This window comes from Pelecanus crispus, chromosome W, assembly GCF_030463565.1.
Source record: "Pelecanus crispus isolate bPelCri1 chromosome W, bPelCri1.pri, whole genome shotgun sequence".
Classification (NCBI taxonomy): domain Eukaryota; kingdom Metazoa; phylum Chordata; class Aves; order Pelecaniformes; family Pelecanidae; genus Pelecanus; species Pelecanus crispus.
In genome coordinates, this window is record NC_134675.1 from 18,927,141 (window position 1) to 18,946,785 (window position 19,645).

General features: G+C 44.2%; 1 protein-coding gene across 1 annotated transcript in view; it reads right to left on the minus strand.

Moving 5' to 3' along the window:
* The window catches only part of LOC142596494 (phospholipid phosphatase 1-like), a 104,798-nt gene that overhangs the window by 60,010 nt on the left and 25,143 nt on the right, over positions 1-19,645 (minus strand). The window contains exon 2 of the mRNA XM_075725618.1: positions 4,846-4,997. Within this exon, the coding sequence (XP_075581733.1) occupies positions 4,846-4,997 (152 nt within the window). The remainder of the gene's footprint in view (positions 1-4,845; positions 4,998-19,645) is intronic.

A 19,645-nucleotide genomic window follows, 5' to 3' on the forward strand; every position in this document is an offset into this window, starting at 1 on the left:
TAATTAGAAACATTCTCTCCAGTATTACATTTTATTCTACATTGAGCCTTCTTCAGCTAAACTTCTGCTGAGCAAAATTTTTCTATTTCATCATAAAGTTGTTGGGCTTTTTGTGAAGCCAGAGACTATTCTGAAGGATCTAGACTTCATTTCCAGATGCGAAAGGCCAGTTATTTAAACAAAGAAATTTCCTGTTCCTCAGGAAAATTAAATCTTTAGGGGAGAAGAGAAAACTAATGAGAGCAGGGAAAGACACACATTACTGAGGGTTTTCAAAGGATTTTTCACCTTGCATGTCCAAGGTGTATGCATCAAGTGTTGACAGGAAAATAATTCAATTTTGTTTTCCTGTAGCTTCTAACTTTTGCAGAAAGTGAGTTTTTTTTTTTTTCTCTTAAACCAAGTACAAAAATTCAGCCTCATTATTGATATAGTTAGTTCTTCAGCCCAGGCAGGTTGGATATAAACCAGGCGGTCCCATTTTATACAGAAAGGCTCACCTCATACAGGTGATCAAATACGTGGGGAACTGCATGCATATATGTGAAATGATCTTTAAAAATCTGAAAAGATTAAATGATGGCTGTGTCTGTCACCTGAGAGAGTGACACAGCTAGGATCCCAGCAAAGCAGAGCTTTGGTGTATGAAGCTGTTATTAGACATTCTAACACCTGGGCAAACAAAGTAGCTGTCAGTGGCTTTGGACATTAAGACAATCCAATCAGATGCATGACACTGAATTTGTGCACTCTGCACCATACTGAAACATGGACTGAAGCAAAGAAACACCAGAACATAGACTAAAGCAGAGAAACTTAAGCTTTCAGTAAAGTAAATGTTGGTATGCTCTTATACAGAATCTACCCATTCTAGAGAATAACCTCTTAATGAAGATAGTTGAGCAGAAATATCACAGAGGTGACAATATATTGACTGGTAAAGAATTAATCCCTTTTAAAAAACACTGGAAGAAGGTCACTTCTCAGTTGAGGCAACAAAAAAAATTAGGTGATGTCAATGCAGCTGCTTCACTGGACTCAAAGAATATTCATCTTCCATCATCTATCAGCAGTCCTGGTTAACAGGGGAGGTCCCTGATGACTGGAGGCTTGCCAATGTGACGCCCATCTACAAGAAGGGCCGGAAGGAGGACCCGGGGAACTAGAGGCCTGTCAGCCTGACCTCGGTGCTGGGAAAGATTATGGAGTGGTTCATATTGAGTACGCTCAACAGGCATGTGCAGGTCAACCAGGGGATTGGGCCCAGCCAGCATGGGTTCATGAAAGGCAGGTCCTGCTTGACCAACCTGATCTCCTTTTATGACCTGGTGACCCGCCTGGTAGATGAAGGAAAGGCTGTGGCTGTCATCTACTGGACTTCAGCAAAGCCTTTGACACTGTCTCCCATAGCATTCTCCTTAGGAAGCTGGCAGCTCATGGCTTGGACGGGCGTACTCTTCTCTGGGTAAAAAACTGGTTGGGTGGCCGAGCCCAGAGAGTTGTGGTGAATGGCGTTAAGTCCAGTTGGCGGCCGGTCACGAGCGGTGTTCCCCAGGGCTCTGTTTTGGGGCCAGCCTTGTTTAACAGCTTTATCAACGATCTGGATGAGGGGATTGAGTGCACCCTCAGCAAGTTTGCAAATGACACCAAACTGGGTGGGAGTGTCGATCTGCTGGAGGGTAGGATGGCCCTGCAGAGGGACCTGGACACGCTGGACCGATGGGCTGACGCCAACTGTATGAGGTTCAACAAGTCCAAGTGTTGGGTCCTGCACTTGGGTCACAACAACCCCATGCAACGCTACACGCTTGGGGAAGAGTGGATGGAAAGATGCCTGGCTGAAAAGGACCTGGGGGTGTTGGTCGACAGCCGGCTGAACATGAGCCAGCAGTGTGCCCAGGTGGCCAAGAAGGCCAACAGCATCCTGGCTTGTATCAGGAATAGTATGGCCAGCAGGAGCAGGGAGGTGATTGTCCCCTTGTACTCGGTGCTGGTGAGGCCGCACCTGGAATACTGTGTCCAGTTTTGGGCCCCTCAATACAAGAAAGACATTGGGGTGCTGGAGCATGTCCAGAAAAGGGCAACAAAGCTGGTGAAGGGTCTGGAGCACAGGCCTTATGAGGAGCGGGTGAGGGAACTGGGGTTGTTTAGTCTGGAGTAGAGGAGGCTGAGGGGAGACCTTATCGCTCTCTACAACTACCTGAAAGGAGGTTGTAGTCGGGTGGGTGTTGGTCTCTTCTCCCAAGTAGTTAGCAATAGGATGAGAGGAAATGGGCTCAAGCTGCGCCAGGGGAGGTTTAGATTGGGTATTAGGAAAAATTTCTTCACGGAAAGGGTAGTCAAGCATTGGAACAGGCTGCCCAGAGAGGTGGTGGAGTCACCATCCCTGGAGGTGTTCAAAAAACGGGTAGATGTGGTACTTTGGGACATGGTTTAGTAGGCATGGTGGTGTTGGGCTGATGATTGGACTGATGATCTTAGAGATCCTTTCCAATCTTAATGATTCCTAGTTTTTACTTTCATTAAAAATAATCCAGCCACCAAGCCAGGAAACATGAAATTGCTACTCTACCTTTAATTGGTTTAGTGATGGACTTGGTAATGTTAGGTTAATGGTTGGACTGGATGATCTTAAAGGTCTTTTCCAACCTAAACGATTTTATGAGTCTATGATTCTATAATAGTCTGTCTGAGCACTGAGTAAAAGACACCAACATTTGCTTTTACCATCTGACTTTCAAATGATCTTGCCAGAAAAGCCTGATTTCACCACTGGAAGATGGTCCCTGATGTTACAAAGGTAACTTTGCTAGCTAAATGTTCATACAGTCTGATACAGAGATTGTATAAATTCAATGGAAATAAATCCATTAAAAATTACTATATTCACTGAAGCCTTGTCTGACTCAGGAAGTCCCCGAGCTGCAAATGGCTGGTATGAAAGTACTGAGGGCAAAATATGAGTCTTTGATTGCTCTATTTTTCTGTTCTTCCTCACTCATCTGTTTTAACCACTGCTAGAAATGAGATTAAAAGCTAGATGGACCTCAGCTGTGACCGCGTACTACTGCTCTTAGATAATATTGATTACCAATGATAGTACAGTGTAAAAAAATAGTCCTATCTTAAAAGGCAGGATCTTTTAGCATAAACCACTTGCCGGTTAGTTGAATAGACAAAAAAAACAAAAACAAAAAACAAAAAACCCACACACACAACAAAGTTTTGTCTGCTCCAGAAGTATTTCTATAAGTTTTTGAAGCAGTTTTTCCAAGAAAAGGAAAACTAGGTAAATCACAGTTTTGCTTCCCAGCCCCACATTTCTACAGTTAAGGAAAAAAACTCCATGCAAGAGCAAACATAAGCTACAGGTTGACCCTTATGTTGGAACCTAGATAAAAATCCATGCAGTCCCTATGCAAGAGTTAGAGTGCCATAATATCCCCCCTGATTTTAACCCATTAGCCCAGAGAAACAGCTGGCCAATACTGAGGTTTACATTTAGCTGCTCCTTTCCAGCTTTGATTCTTAAAATATACTTGGATAAATATTTATACACCTAAAAGTCTTATTTGGCATAAGAGTTTTAACTCTGCTCAAATTGTAGCTCTGATGAGCTTGGATGTCACCCAACACAATGCCATGACTGGAGTCTGAAGCTTTTTAGCACATCTGGACAGAGATTTTGAAGCCTCTGTTGAAGGGCCATTGTTGGAATTAAAGTCCAGTCCCAGGAGACTTAGGGCACAAAATGGTTAACTGATGAGGTCTAGCTCTCCCCTCTGCCCATGCCTGAGGACATGCTCCCACCACTTTTTGCCTCAGCACTGATATTTTATTCCACAGGCCATTTTACTCAATAACCTAGCACAAAGAAACCAGCTATTTTCTGCCAGATTAAGGAATTTCGCTAATTTGTCCTGGTTCAGACAAGTCACTAGAGATGACAAAAGACAGGGCAATAGTGGGACCTCACCTTTTGTCCACAGCAAGCTATTAGGTTAGTTCAGCTGATAGCATGTAATTAAGTCTTAAGGATACAGAGTCACTACATGCTTGAACCAGTTCCACTGAGCTAGGAGCTGTGGTCAGAGAGATCCCAAACTGGCAGTTGCAGAGGCAATCTCTCCAGCTCACTGATCTGGTCTAAAGAAGAGGGAAGGAGAATAGTATCCCTTTTTCAACCAGATTAGGTGCAGTGCAAAAGTGAGCCTTAGCATTAACTCAAACACAACTGGGCCCAGTGTTTTATCCTGGCCTTTGGGGGAAATATCCAGGGAAAAACTCCCTGGCTACTTATTCTTTCTATTCTAAAGTTATGTTTGGGGTAAATTCTGATTGGAAGTCATAATATTTTTCTATTAAAGAACTTAGTATCTGTTATACTTCCACACAGAGAAGTATTTCCAATGACTCTGTAGCAGATAAAAATGCTGACTTAATAGGTTGTACAAACTCATATTCTGAAAGTAGTAGCTCTCAAAATAGAAAAGCTTGAGACAGTCATTTAAAATACATTAGTGTTATTCTTATATGGAAAAGGAGGAAGTTTTTACCAGTTATCTCAGACTATAGAATTAAGTCACCTATAAACAAAATATGCCACCATAGTTCTAAGGTATTTTTCTGTTCTACAGTTCTATTTGTTTGGCCTCAGTAGAAAAACTTTTAGTTATCCTTGTCAGAACACCATTTGTATTGTTGTAGCACATAGTCCAAGTGCATTATTTTAAAGTTGAGGAATCTTATAGAACACAGTTTTAGAAATCTGTATTAACAGATTGCCCCTCCTCCCTTTTCCCCACCCCATTGAAATCAAATGCAATGAAGAAAAGTTTAACTTACAACAATTATACTGAAAGGAACAATTATTCCTGCTAACAACTTATAAGAAATTGTGTCCTCTTTGTATGGATACCGGATGGATTCATCACTACAGAAAACTCCTCTCTGGAAAGGGATACGTCTTGAATTGAGAATTGCAAAAGGCAAGCCAGCTAGCAAAAAGGAATAAAAAAATACATTACAAAAGCAACACAAGCTCTAGTGATGATTATACCCCCATGTTTCCAAAGAGAAGTGCATAAAGAGGAACAAGCATGCAGCAAGTCAGAAGGTTATGCACTTTCTTTGTCCAATGACTACTACCTTGTCTTTGCAGCTCCCAGGAAAGACTGTTGAATGAAGAAGAGCAAAGACAGGATTTCTCTCAGCTTCAAATTTGTGGCACATCAAGTATGGAAACATTCCAAAACCATGACTGAGTAAACAGTTCGGTGACAACCACTGAGTTGCTCAATCTGCTGCTACTGCGACAATTATTGACTATTCCTTTATATTCCAGTTGCCCCTTTATACTTTCTCTGGACAGCTTTACAAATCAAAAGAGCATAAATTGCATTTGATGAAATCAGAAAAGGGGTGCTCCTCAGGGAATGCAAGTGCAGACGGAGTTTTCGGAAAGAGATATGGAAAAAGGGAAAAGTTACGCATGCATGCGATCCCCTCACTTCCACACACACTGGATAGTTCCCTGAAACAATGTGGTCACTGCACAAGCCCTACAACCTCAGGGCATGGAGATTTTATTCCCCTCTCTTCCACAAAAGAGAAAGCAGAACACAAGATTAAGGTGCACAATGCTTTATGCTATCATGCCTCAAGAGACCTGCAACACTAACTAAAACTAGTCATTTGAACAGCAAAGGTTTTTTTTAAAAAAAAGCTCAAAATAGGATACAAATTACTACAAACTAATAGAATTACATTTTTAAATGCTGATCCTCCATCCTTGACACACAAGCAGTGTCTGCAGAATCTATTTGTGTATAGGGATGAGTACCCTCAGAAAGAAATGGCTATATGGAAAAAAGAAATGGAGGACTACCAAGAATGTTCAACAAAACAATAGACAATGTTCTTTAACTTAGGGATGTACAGCCCAGTGGTGTTAAAGTGCTTAAAAGCACTTGATTTTGTGCTCAAAATTCAGTAGTATCATATATAAAATGCATACCAATTTAGAGTTAGACAACAAAAATCATTGGGTGGGGGGGGAAGACACTCCTAATCTACCAGTAAGGGATCAAAAGGATGAAAACCAGCCTCCTTCCTGCCTGCCTGAGAAGGATGTTGCTGTAGTCTCAGTTCTCTCCTCAGGACCTCTGTGTCAGGGCATAGCCCACCTCTTCCTTTCCATATACATACCAGCTACCCCCAAATAAATGTCTACAAACAAAACTAAACACTGAAAAAACAGAAAAGACAACAGGAGAAAAAGAAAGGATTAAAAAGATACCAATCAAGCAATAAGAGAACTGGGGGAGAAGAGAAGAGAAACACTAAGTTACATAGTTGGGATTTACAAAAAGGAAAAAAAGAAAAGACCTAGGATCCTTGTCAACCCCCTTCCCCCTTTAACCCCCACCCATGAAGTCCTCCAAACTAAGCCTGACTCCTGGGTCCATCATGAATGGGGAATACTGTGGTTTCACCAATAATTTGCTATGGATTTTGTTCTTCACATCATATGGAAGTGACTGTTTAAAAAAATACTTCAGTTTGAAAACAGACAAGGAAGAATAAACAAACTAATGGCTCATAAGGTGAAAGCTTCCTTGAAGCAACATCTGATGATTGACATGCAGCTTTGTTCCACAACCAGGTAGTTACAGGCTTATCGTAGTGCCCATGTATTTCAGCTAAGCATGTCACAAAGAATCCAATGTCTTCTGTACCGTTACAGTCATAAAATCAATAGCATGCAAAACCTCCCCTCTAAAAGTGACAGAAAAAAACCACTGTCATTGTGAAAAGGGGTTGTTTCCAGTTCCATGCCAGCGGGACTACAACTGACCTAGCTCTGGAAGCTGTCCAAGCACACCAACAAAGCAGGACAGCAGGATGAGCTAAAAGCCAAGCCAGAGCCTCGCCAAAACACTGAACCATTCAGACACCAGCCAGCACAGAACCCTGGAGCTGGACTCTGCAGTACAGCACAAAAACATAGCCTTTCCTATCAGGAAGAAATCCTCTTCCTTTCTCCTAATATTAAGAATAGCAGGGTTTTGAAAAACACTGCAGTCCAGCTGTCATTTCCACCCTCCCCCTGTGTTGGTATTGTGATAGCATGTCACAATATATCATCAGTTGTTTATTATTTAGCTAAGTTGTGTAAGGGAAGAGGCAGAAGCAGTGTGCAGTCATGATGAGGGAAGGACATGTTTTTGTCAACATAATGCTGTAGCATATTTCTAACACCATTTATTCTATAAAATTATGTATGGAATGAAAGCTTCATCCTTTGCCCTACACACATACTAACACCAAGATTCAAGACTGCATATTTGAGAAAAGTGTATTTTTTTTTAGATCTCCAGAATTGGAGAATGAGGCATACACAAATAAGAGTCTCTTGATTATTTACAATTTACTTCTTTAGAGTAGGTAGTTTTAATCATCATGGTAAAACAGTTGCTCACAAAATTAAGTTCAGCCTAAAAAAACCTTATCGCAGCTTCAGCACACTGCCACTAATACTTGCTACCCTAGTTAGGTGCAGTCATTGACATCACATCACCAGCTCTGCATCATCCTTTTTAAAGATCTGCTCTATGAATAATGGCGTCATGGTGACTTAGTCCTCATTTCCTCCTACTCATACCTGACTGTTTCAACTTCTCAGGGTAGGGGAGAAAATTTTCAGAGTGCTGGGGTTATTCAGTTGTTGGGGGGGGCTTTTTTTTTTTTAATGTAATTACCTGCTGCTAAATCAGAAATGCAAAGCAATGGCATATGGATCAAGGGAATTAAGTCCCTCATGTAGTGACAAGGTGCACTCTTCCATGCAAAGAGAAGCTGCTTGAAATGTGTGGTCACTCTTTTATTTCGCAATATTGAGATTATGATGTAATTAGTCTGTAATTGCTTGCAGCACCTTCCTATATTGAAAATCATGCAAACAAAATACCAAACAACTCAATGCTTAGTTTTGTTTCACTTTTTAAGCAAGTAAGAACCATCTAAAATAAGTGATTAAAATGCCTCCTTTTTTCACAATTTCCACCTCTTTTACTCTAACCTTTTAAGAAAAAAAAAAAAAAGCCAATCCCAAAACAATGTCCAGTATAGCTTGATTGCACTCACCAGACAAGTTTTTTCACCTGCTCTGCTTTCTTCTCCAATATAGTTTTCAACACGAGGGAACTAAGAATTGTTGTTCTGTCTCTTCCTAGTATTCTCACAATCCTTTTAGATGAAAGGAGAGTATCTTCATATTGTCTAAGCTAAAAACCCATACTGCTGGCTATTATCTGCAGGAATTAAGTAGATTACAGCCTGTTTCCAGAGAAGAACCATGACCTGAGCACCCACAATGCATCTTCATCTGTCTATTGTTCCACAGCTCAAATTTTCTAGACTACTCTCTTGATCTACCAAAGTGATGAACAGCATGGTTAAAGAACTTGCATTTCACTCTAGTACTCAAACTTCTTTCCAAACTTAAAGAAAAAAGGATTCTGATCTTCTTGGACTATAACTCCTTTAAGCAATATTATTGAGACAAAACAGAAAGCATCAAGTATTATGCAGTCACTTGTGTCTAGCAGGGTCTAAGTGGACTAATGAAATATCAGCATTAGGTAAGAAACTATAGGATGAATTTATTCTAGAGAGCTTTGAGGAAAGTATTACATCTATACCTGAAGATCACTTAGTATTGGGAAGAATACCATTAAGAAAAAAAAACTTATAAACAATTTCCAGAAGTCATAACCAGCAAAATTTAGGTAAGACGGCATGAGTCTTAAAAGTTGAGATATCTACCTGGTTTGAAGTAACAATTACTTGGAAGAGCATGCATTGAAATACAATACTGCTAAAAAGCTTATATAGTAAACTTCGTGAAGTGTTTCTTCTGTTTCCCCAAACTGTATAACAGATTTAAAAAGTAATTCCACCAGTCATTTCTTGTTTTATTGCTGTTCTCAGCACATTTCAGTGCTGAAAGAAGAGCTGCTCCAAGAAAGCTTGAGATAAGAGTTTTAATTTAAAAAAAAACAGATTACAGTAAGATTGATCAGATTAGTTTTCAGTTTAACAGTGCTAAGTCAAAGTCACAGAACTACAACATTTGTAATTTACCTTTTGCCCAATCCAAGGCAGTTATTAGCCTGAAAGACCATGCCAGTATTGGCTTTTGAAGTCTTTTTGGTTAAAGTACTCTCCAATGTCAATACCTAATCGCTCAGAACATGCTCCATACAGCAGATTTAAATTTACTTCTTTTAAACACACATGAATTAGCTTCACTATTACCTGGTGGGAGGAGGGAGAAAAAGAGAAGTCAACCAGAGGGGCAGCAACTCCTACTGTTTCTGGCAAGTGAAGCCGTTAAAAAAAAAAAAAAACCACCCCAAAACAAACTTCTCACAATACTTAGGGATTTTGTTCTGGTTTAAATGAATCAAAGTTTGGTTTTGTGGTATTTTAAGTTTAAAAAAAAAACCAACTTAATTTCTAAAAGCAAATCCAAGCTATTTGAAATATATAGCTTGAGTACTTTCTGCAGTGCACGTCTCTCCCTCAAAGACAATGCAAATGAGAGATATCAATTTCAGAGGACAGGAATAAGTTTTTGCATCATGGTAGCAATTTCCTAAGTATGAAACCTCCTGCACAGGAGGACAGGATATGACTGAAGATATCAAATGATGTTTGTCTTCATAATAGTACAACTATCATTAGTATCAAGGTCTTCACTAAAATTTGTTCTCCAGTTGTATTTGGGAAGTTAATGGTATAGAGATATTATATTTCCTAGCCAGAACATATATCGACATAAAAGTCTAAAAGTAGTTTCTCAAGGAAAAGTAGCAAAGATTCAACAGCAGATCACTGGAGAAAAAAAAACCCTACTCAACTTGCATACTCATGTGTTGCCACAGTAACTTAAAAGAAAGGCCCTGCTTTTTCTACTGTCCTGGCTTCGGCTGGGATAGAGTTAATTTTCTTCCTAGCAGCAGGCATAGTGCTGTGTTTTGGATTTAGTAGGAGAAGAATGTTGATAACATGCTGATGTTTTTAGTTGTTGCTGAGTACTGCTTATGCTAGTCAAGGACTTTTTCAGCTTCCCATGCTCTGCCAGGCGCACAAGAAACTGGGAGGGGGCACAGCCAGAATAGTTGATCCAAACTGACCAAAGGGCTATTCCATACCATATGACGTCATGCTCAGTATATAAACTGGGGGGGGTTGGCCGGGGAGCAGCGATCGCTGCTCGGGAACTGTCTGGGTATCGGTCGTCGGGTGGTGAGCAATTGCATTGTGCATCACTTGCTTTGTATATTATTATTACTATTATTATTATTATATTGTTATTATTAATATTATTTTACTTTATTTTATTTCAATTATTAAACTATTCTTATCTCAACCCAGGAGTGTTTCTCACTCTTACTCCTCCGATTCTCTCCCCCATCCCATCAGGGTAGGGGGAGTGAGCGAGCGGCTGCGTGGTACTGAGTTGCTGGCTGGGACTAAACCACGACAGTCCTTTTTGGCGCCCAACGTGGGGCACGAAGGGTTTGAGATAAGAACAGATTAACCAGAGTGTATTAAGGATTCTGTTAACAGTTGCCGGTCATGATATTAGTTCGTCTGATCTGTACCATGTTCTTTTCTTGGCTGTGCATGTTAAAGCTTGGTGTTGGTCTGTGCATTGCGCTATGCTCTGTAGTGATTAAGGATGTTTTGATTGGGAGGTTCCTTATCAAAATCCTGACCTTGAGCATGGTTTTGTATCTGGGTTTTATACACAAGTCATTACTGTACTTCGGGTACCACCTCATGGAGAGAGTTAGCAATTATACCTTTCCCTCGGAGACGTTTGTTGTGGAGGAACTACAGAATGGCACCTTCATTACCTTATTCTATAATGCTTCCTCCCTCATTACAGAAAGTTTTCAGCATTTTGAACATCCCTGGGCAGTTAAGATACTTCTATTGATACTTCTTGGGAATATTGTTTTGGTTTTGACAAAGGTTAGTAAGCAATTTAAGAATATCATCCAGAGATCTGCCCCAAGGCTGGAGAGTTATGAGTGGCAGGGTGTGTGGGATCGTATGCGCAAGTACCTAGGGCAGTGGGGACCTCCAGTGTTTTGGAACTTCACCCCTGAACAAGTGCAGAATCCTGAAGAACTAGTAAAGTATTTGGAAGAAGTATGTTCTCACCCTGGCAACTCCAAAGAGACACAACTCATTGCAACATGCTGGGGACTGGCCCATGCTTATAGAGCCCTGTTCAACACTATTCAGTACCCTCAAGGGAAAGAGAGGGTCTCTGGATCTGATGACAAAACAACAGGCACTGTGGCTACTCCAACCACAGCCATGAGCACTGTGGCTACTCCAACCACAGCCACAAGCACTGCAGCTACTCCAACACCCACCACAGGCACTGCGGCTACTCCAACACCCACCACAGGTACTGCAGCCACTCCAACCCCAGTGGCAGGCACTGTGGCTAAACCAGAGAACCAACCTGCGCCAGTATCAGTTGCCCCTATACAGAAGAAAAAATACACGAGGAAATCAGTTCGTTTAGTAAGGGATGAAGATGAACCAGGGCCATCACGAGAACCAGAGGAGGAAGAACCCATAAATGAGATGGTGACCACCCGATCCCTATCCCTGAGTGAGCTGCGAGATATGCGAAAAGATTTTGGTCGTCATCCAGGCGAGCACATCATCACCTGGCTGCTCCGATGCTGGGATAACGGGGCCAGTAGCCTGGATTTAGAGGGTAGGGAAGCCAAGCAGCTGGGATCCCTTTCCAGGGAAGGGGGCATTGACAAAGCAATTGGAAAAGGGGCAAAACCGCTCAGCCTCTGGAGGCGACTTCTGTCAAGCGTGAAGGAAAGGTATCCCTTCAAGGAGGATGTTTTATACCGCCCAAGCAAATGGACCACCGTAGAGAAAGGTATCCAGTACCTGAGGGAATTAGGCGTGCTGGAGGTGATTTACAGTGACCTGAATGATGAGCAGTTACCCAAAGACCCAGATGAAGTCAGGTGCACACAACCCATGTGGCGGAAGGTGGTACGGAGCGCACCAGCATCGTATTCCAACTCGTTGGCAATACTAGCCTGGAAAGACGACGAGGCACCAACGGTGGATGAAGTGGCTAGACAACTCCGGGACTACGAAGAAAAGCTCTCTTCCTCCCTACGGGCCTGTGTCTCGGCTGTGGAAAAACTGTCTGAAAAAATATGCCAAGAGTTCCAACAACTCAGAGAGGATCTGTCCTACTCCCCACCTGCACGGACCAGTGTCTCAGCCATTAGGAGTCAACGTCCCTATGCTCAAGAGAGAGGATATAGAGGATACACACCACGGGGCACCCTGTGGTTTTACCTGCGTGATTATGGAGAGGACATGAGAAAGTGGGATGGAAAACCCACCTCAACCTTAGAGGCACGGGTGCGTGAGTTGCAAGGAAAAACTATTAGAAAAGGCAGTTCTCCCAGGAAAATTGCAGCTCCAGTTTCCAGTGAGCAGTTCCCGAGACAGAGTAAGAGGGCTAATTTTACTTCCGACCTTGATCAGGGGACTTTTGATTCACATTTACAGGAAGTGAACAGCGAATACTGTGACCAGTGTTAGAGGGGCCCTGCCTCCAGGCAGGTGGAGGAAAGGGACAACCGGGTTTACTGGACTGTGTGGATTCGATGGCCTGGAACGTCAGACCCAAAGGAGTATAAGGCTCTAGTGGACACTGGTGCACAGTGCACGCTAATGCCATCAAACTATAGAGGGGCAGAACCCATCTGTATTTCTGGAGTGACAGGGGGATCCCAACAGCTAACTGTACTGGAAGCTGAAGTGAGCCTAACTGGGAATGAGTGGCAAAAGCACCCCATTGTGACTGGCCCAGAGGCTCCGTGCATCCTTGGCATAGACTACCTCAGGAGAGGGTATTTCAAGGACCCAAAAGGGTACCAGTGGGCTTTTGGTATAGCTGCTTTGGAGACAGAGGAAATTAAACAGTTGTCCACCTTGCCCGGTCTCTCAGAGGACCCTTCGATTGTAGGGTTGCTGAAGGTTGAGGAAGAACAGGTGTCGATTGCTACCACAACTGTGCACAGGCGGCAATATCGCACCAACCGAGACTCCCTGATTCCCATCCATAACCCGATTCGTCGACTGGAGAGCCAGGGAGTGATCAGCAAGACTCGCTCACCCTTTAACAGTCCCATATGGCCAGTGCGAAAGTCTAACGGGGAGTGGAGACTAACAGTGGACTATCGTGGCCTGAACGAAGTTACACCACCACTGAGCGCTGCCGTGCCAGACATGCTAGAACTTCAATATGAACTGCAGTCAAACGCAGCTAAGTGGTATGCCACAATTGATATTGCTAATGCATTTTTCTCCATCCCTTTGGCAGCAGAGTGCAGACCCCAGTTTGCTTTTACCTGGAGGGGTGTTCAGTACACCTGGAACCGACTGCCCCAGGGGTGGAAGCACAGCCCCACCATTTGCCATGGACTGATCCAGACAGCACTGGAACAGGGTGAAGCTCTGAAACACATGCAATACATTGATGACATCATTGTGTGGGGCAACACAGCAGAAGAAGTTTTTGAGAAGGGAAAGAAAATAGTCCAAATCCTTCTGAAGGCTGGTTTTGCCATAAAACAGAGTAAGGTCAAGGGGCGTGCACAGGAGATCCAGTTTTTAGGAATAAAATGGCAAGATGGACGTCGTCAGATCCCAATGGATGTGATCAACAAAATAACAGCTATGTCCCCACCAACTAGCAAAAAGGAAACACAAGCTTTCTTAGGCGTTGTGGGGTTTTGGAGAATGCATATTCCAAATTACAGCCAGATCGTAAGCCCTCTCTATCAAGTGACCTGGAAGAAGAACGATTTCAAATGGGGCCCTGAGCAGCAACAAGCCTTTGAACAAATTAAACAGGAGATAGTTCATGCAGTAGCCCTTGGGCCAGTCCGGGCAGGGCAGGATATTAAAAATGTGCTCTGCACTGCAGCCAGGGAGAATGGCCCTACCTGGAAGCTCTGGCAGAAAGCACCAGGGGAGACTCGAGGTCGACCCCTAGGGTTTTGGAGTCGGGGATACAGAGGATCCGAAGCCCGCTATACTCCAACTGAGAAAGAGATACTGGCAGCATATGAAGGGGTTCGAGCTGCTTCAGAAGTGGTTGGTACTGAAGCACAGCTCCTGCTGGCACCCCGACTGCCGGTGTTGGGCTGGATGTTCAAAGGGAGGGTCCCCTCTACACATCATGCAACTGATGCTACATGGAGTAAGTGGGTTGCATTGATCACACAACGGGCTCGAATAGGAAACCCCAGTCGCCCAGGAATCTTGGAAGTGATCATGGACTGGCCAGAAGGAAAAAACCTTAGAATATCACCAGAGGAGGAGGTGACACGTGCTGATGAGGCCCCACTGTATAATAAATTGCCAGAAAATGAAAAGCAATATGCCCTGTTCACTGATGGGTCCTGTCGTCTTGTGGGAAAGCATCGGAGGTGGAAAGCTGCTGTATGGAGTCCTATACGACAAGTCGCAGAAACTGCTGAAGGAGAAGGGGAGTCGAGTCAGTTTGCAGAGGTGAAAGCCATTCAGCTGGCTTTAGATATTGCTGAAAGAGAAAAGTGGCCAGTCCTTTATCTCTATACTGACTCATGGATGGTGGCAAATGCCCTGTGGGGGTGGCTGCAGCAATGGAAGCAGAGCAACTGGCAGCGCAGAGGCAAACCCATCTGGGCTGCCGCATTGTGGCAAGATATTGCTGCCCGGGTAGAGAACCTGGTTGTAAAAGTTCGTCATGTAGATGCTCATGTACCTAAGAGTCGGGCCACTGAAGAACATCAAAACAACCAGCAAGTAGATCAGGCTGCTATGATTGAAGTGGCTCAGGTGGATTTGGACTGGCAACATAAGGGTGAATTATTTATAGCTCGGTGGGCCCATGACACCTCAGGCCATCAAGGAAGGGATGCAACGTATAAATGGGCTCGTGATCGAGGGGTGGACTTAACTATGGACAGTATTGCACAGGTTATTCATGAGTGTGAAACATGCGCTGCAATCAAGCAAGCCAAGCAGTTCAAGCCCCTCGGGTATAGTGAACGATGGCTGAAATATAAATATGGGGAGGCCTGGCAGGTTGATTACATCACGCTCCCACAGACCCGCCAAGGCAAGCGCTATGTGCTCACCATGGTGGAAGCAACCACTGGATGGTTGGAAACATATCCCGTGCCCCATGCCACCGCCCGGAACACCATCCTGGGCCTTGAAAAGCAAGTCCTGTAGCGACATGGCACCCCAGAAAGAATTGAGTCAGACAACGGGACTCATTTCCGAAACAACCTCATAGACACCTGGGCCAAAGAGCATGGCATTGAGTGGGTGTATCACATCCCCTACCATGCACCAGCCTCCGGGAAAATTGAGCGATACAATGGATTGTTAAAGACTACCCTGAGAGCAATGGGTGCTGGGACATTCAAACATTGGGATACGCATTTAGCAAAAGCCACCTGGTTAGTCAACACCAGGGGATCTGCCAATCGAGCTGGCCCTGCCCAATCAAAAGTTCTACGTACTGTAGAAGGAGATAAAGTTCCTGTAGTGCACATGAAAAATATGCTGGGGAAGACAGTGTGGGTTACTTCCCCCTCTGGCAAAGGCAAACCCATTCGTGGGATTGCTTTTGCTCAAGGACCTGGGTGCACTTGGTGGGTGATGTGAAAGGATGGGGAAGCCCAATGTGTACCTCAAGGGAATTTGATTTTGGGTGAAAATAGCTAATGAACTCAATGGACATTTTAGAGGGATGGGCCATAGACGAAGGGAATGATACCTGTGTGTATATCAAGATAGGGAAAGCGGTGGTGATTAATTGGAACACATTGGAAAGGGGAGGGCCTGTGCATGACGTAGATGGTATAGAATAAGGGGTGGATACTGTCCTGGTTTCGGCTGGGATAGAGTTAATTTTCTTCCTAGTAGCAGGCATAGTGCTGTGTTTTGGATTTAGTAGGAGAAGAATGTTGATAACATGCTGATGTTTTTAGTTGTTGCTAAGTACTGCTTATGCTAGTCAAGGACTTTTTCAGCTTCCCATGCTCTGCCAGGCGCACAAGAAACTGGGAGGGGGCACAGCCAGAATAGTTGATCCAAACTGACCAAAGGGCTATTCCATACCATATGACGTCATGCTCAGTATATAAACTGGGGAGGGTTGGCTGGGGAGCAGCGATCGCTGCTCGGGAACTGTCTGGGTATCGGTCGTCGGGTGGTGAGCAATTGCATTGTGCATCACTTGCTTTGTATATTATTATTACTATTATTATTATTATATTGTTATTATTAATATTATTTTACTTTATTTTATTTCAATTATTAAACTATTCTTCTCTCAACCCAGGAGTGTTTCTCACTCTTACTCCTCCGATTCTCTCCCCCATCCCATCAGGGTAGGGGGAGTGAGCGAGCGGCTGCGTGGTACTGAGTTGCTGGCTGGGACTAAACCACGACATCTACAAATATCCATTTTTCCCCTAAGCAAGCTAAAATTTCAAAGGGCAAAGTTTGGCACATTAAAAAGTAGAATTAGTAAGAATTGGCTGGGCTCAGTTTTACATGAAAGTAAAAAAAGGTTGACAGATTCTAAGTACTCCTTTTAAGTAAGGAGTAGAGATGGCAGAGGGTCATAGAATCATAGAATCATAGAATCGTTTAGGTTGGAAAAGACCTTTAAGATCATCCAGTCCAACCATCAACCTACACTACCAAGTCCACACTAAACCAATCAAGGGTAGACTAGACTAAACCATGTCTGAAAGTGCCACATCTACCCGTTTTTTGAACACTTCCAGGGATGGTGACTCCACCACCTCTCTGGGCAGCCTGTCCCAATGCTTGACCACCCTTTCCGTGAAGAAATTTTTCCTAATTTCCAACCTAAACCTCCCCTGGCGCAGCTTGAGCCCATTTCCTCTCATCCTATCGCTAACTACATGGGAGAAGAGACCAACACCCACCTCACTACAACCTCCTTTCAGGTAGTTGTAGAGAGCGATAAGGTCTCCCCTCAGCCTCCTCATTAAACGTTCTCTACTTGTCCTGGTTTCGGCTGGGATACAGTTAATTTTCTTCCTAGTAGCAGGCATAGTGCTGTGGTTTGGATTTAGTAGGAGAAGAATGTTGATAACACACTGATGTTTTAGTTGTTGCTAAGTACTGCTTATGCTAGACAAGGACTTTTCAGCTTCCCATGCTCTGCCAGGTGCACAAGACACTGGGAGGGGGCACAGCCAGAATAGTTGATCCAAACTGACCAAAGGGCTATTCCATACCATATGACGTCATGCTCAGTATAGAAACTGGGAGGGATTGTCCGGGGGGCAGCGATCGCTGCTCGGGAACTGGCTGGGTATCAGTCAGCGGGTGGTGAGCAACTGCATTGTGTATCATTTGCTTTGTATATTATTATTATATTGTTATTATTATCATTACTATTTTACTTTATTTCAATTATTAAACTGTTCTTATCTCAACCCAGGAGTGTTTCTCACTCTTACTCCTCCGATTCTCTCCCCCATCCCACCAGGGCAGGGGGAATGAGCGAGCAGCTGCGTGGTGCTTAGCTGCTGGCTGGGGCTAAACCACGACACTACTGAATACTTCCCATATGACAATACCAAAAAGCATCCCTGATATATATTTCATTTTCCAAGTCAACTCTAACAGTGACGAAAATGCCTAAAGGGAAGATGACAACAGAGGAATTATAAGTTTGGGAAGAGGTTACCAGTACGGTAACCTCGAGGATAAAATCAATGAGCTAGAGTTATGCAGTGTATAGCCATTAATGATTCTGGCACAACTAGTAGATGTACTGCTGACAAAGCTGGCAATTCATTGATACACTGTGCATTGGGTTTGCGTGGCAAGGTTTCGGTAGTGGGGGGGCTACAGGGATGGCTTCTGTGAGAAACTGCTAGAAGCTTCCTCCATGTCTGACAGAGCCAATGCCAGCCGGCTCCAAGATGGACCCACCGCTGGCCAAGGCTGAGCCAATCAGTGGCGGTGGTAGTGCCTCTGTGATAACATATTTAAGAAGGGGGAAAAAAAGCTGCACAACAGCAATTGCAGCCAGGAGACAGGAGTGAGAATATGTGAGAGAGACAACCATGCAGACACTAAGGTTAGTGAAGAAGAAGGGGGAGGAGGTGTTCCAGGCACCGGAGCAGAGATTCCCCTGCAGCCTGTGGTGAAGACCATGGTGAGGCAGGCTGTCCCCCTGCAGCCCATGGAGGTTAACGGTGGAGCAGATATCCACCTGCAGCCCGGGGAGGACCTCACGCCAAAGCAGGTGGATGTGCCTGAAGGAGGCTGTGACCCTGTGGGAAGCCCGCGCTGGAGCAGGCTCCTAGCAGGACCTGTGAACCCATGGAGAGAGAGGAGCCCACGCTGGAGCAGGTTTGCTGGCAGGACTTGTGACCCCGCGGGGGACCCACGCTGGAACAGTCTGCTCCTGAAAGACTGCACCCCGTGGAAGGGACCCACACTGGACCATTTTGTGAAGGACTGCAGCCCGTGGGAAGGACCCACATTGGAGAAGTTTGTGGAGGACTGTCTCCCGTGGGAGGGACCCCACACTGCAGCAGGGGAAGGGTGTGAGGAGGAAGGAGCAGCAGAGACAATGTGTGATGAACTGACCGCAACCCCAGTTCCCCGTCCCACTGTGCCACTCGGGGGGAGGAGGTAGAGAAAATCAGGAGTGAAGATGAGCCTGGGAAGAAGGTAGGGGTGGGGGGGAAGGTGTTTCAAGTTTTGTTCTTATTTCACATTGTCCTACTCTGATTTGATTGGCAATAAATTAATTTTCCCAAGTCGAGTTTGTTTTGCCCATGGTGGTAATTGGTGAGTGATCTCTCCCTGTCCTTATCTCAACCCGTGAGCTTTTTGTTATATTTTCTCTCCCCTGTCCAGCTGAGGAGGGGAGTGATACAGCAGCTTTGGTGGGCACCTGGCATCCAGCCAGGGTCAACCCACCACACAGTGGAAGATGAAGGTCAGCCAGTTCTGCCTGCAAAAAAACTCTAAAGGCTGAATGTCGTGGTTTAGCCCCAGCCAGCAACTAAGCACCACGCAGCCGTTCGCTCACTCCTCCTACCCCGATGGGATGGGGGAGAGAATCGGAGGAGTAAGAGTGAGAAACACTCCTGGGGTGAGATAAGAACAGTTCAATAATTGAAATAAAGTAAAATAGTAATGATAATAGTAACAGTATAATAATGATAATATTAATGATATACAAAGCAAGTGATGCACAATGCAATTGCTCACCACCCACTGACCGATACCCAGACAGTTCCTGAGCAGCGATCGCTGCTCCCCGGCCAACCCTCCCCAGTTTATATACTGAGCATGACGTCACATTGGTATGGAATAGCCCTTTGGTCAGTTTGGATCAACTATTTTTTGGCTGTGCCCCTCCCAGTTTCTTGTGCACCTGGCAGAGCATGGGAAGCTGAAAAGTCCTTGACTAGCATAAGCAGTACTTAGCAACAACTAAAACATCAGTGTGTTATCAACA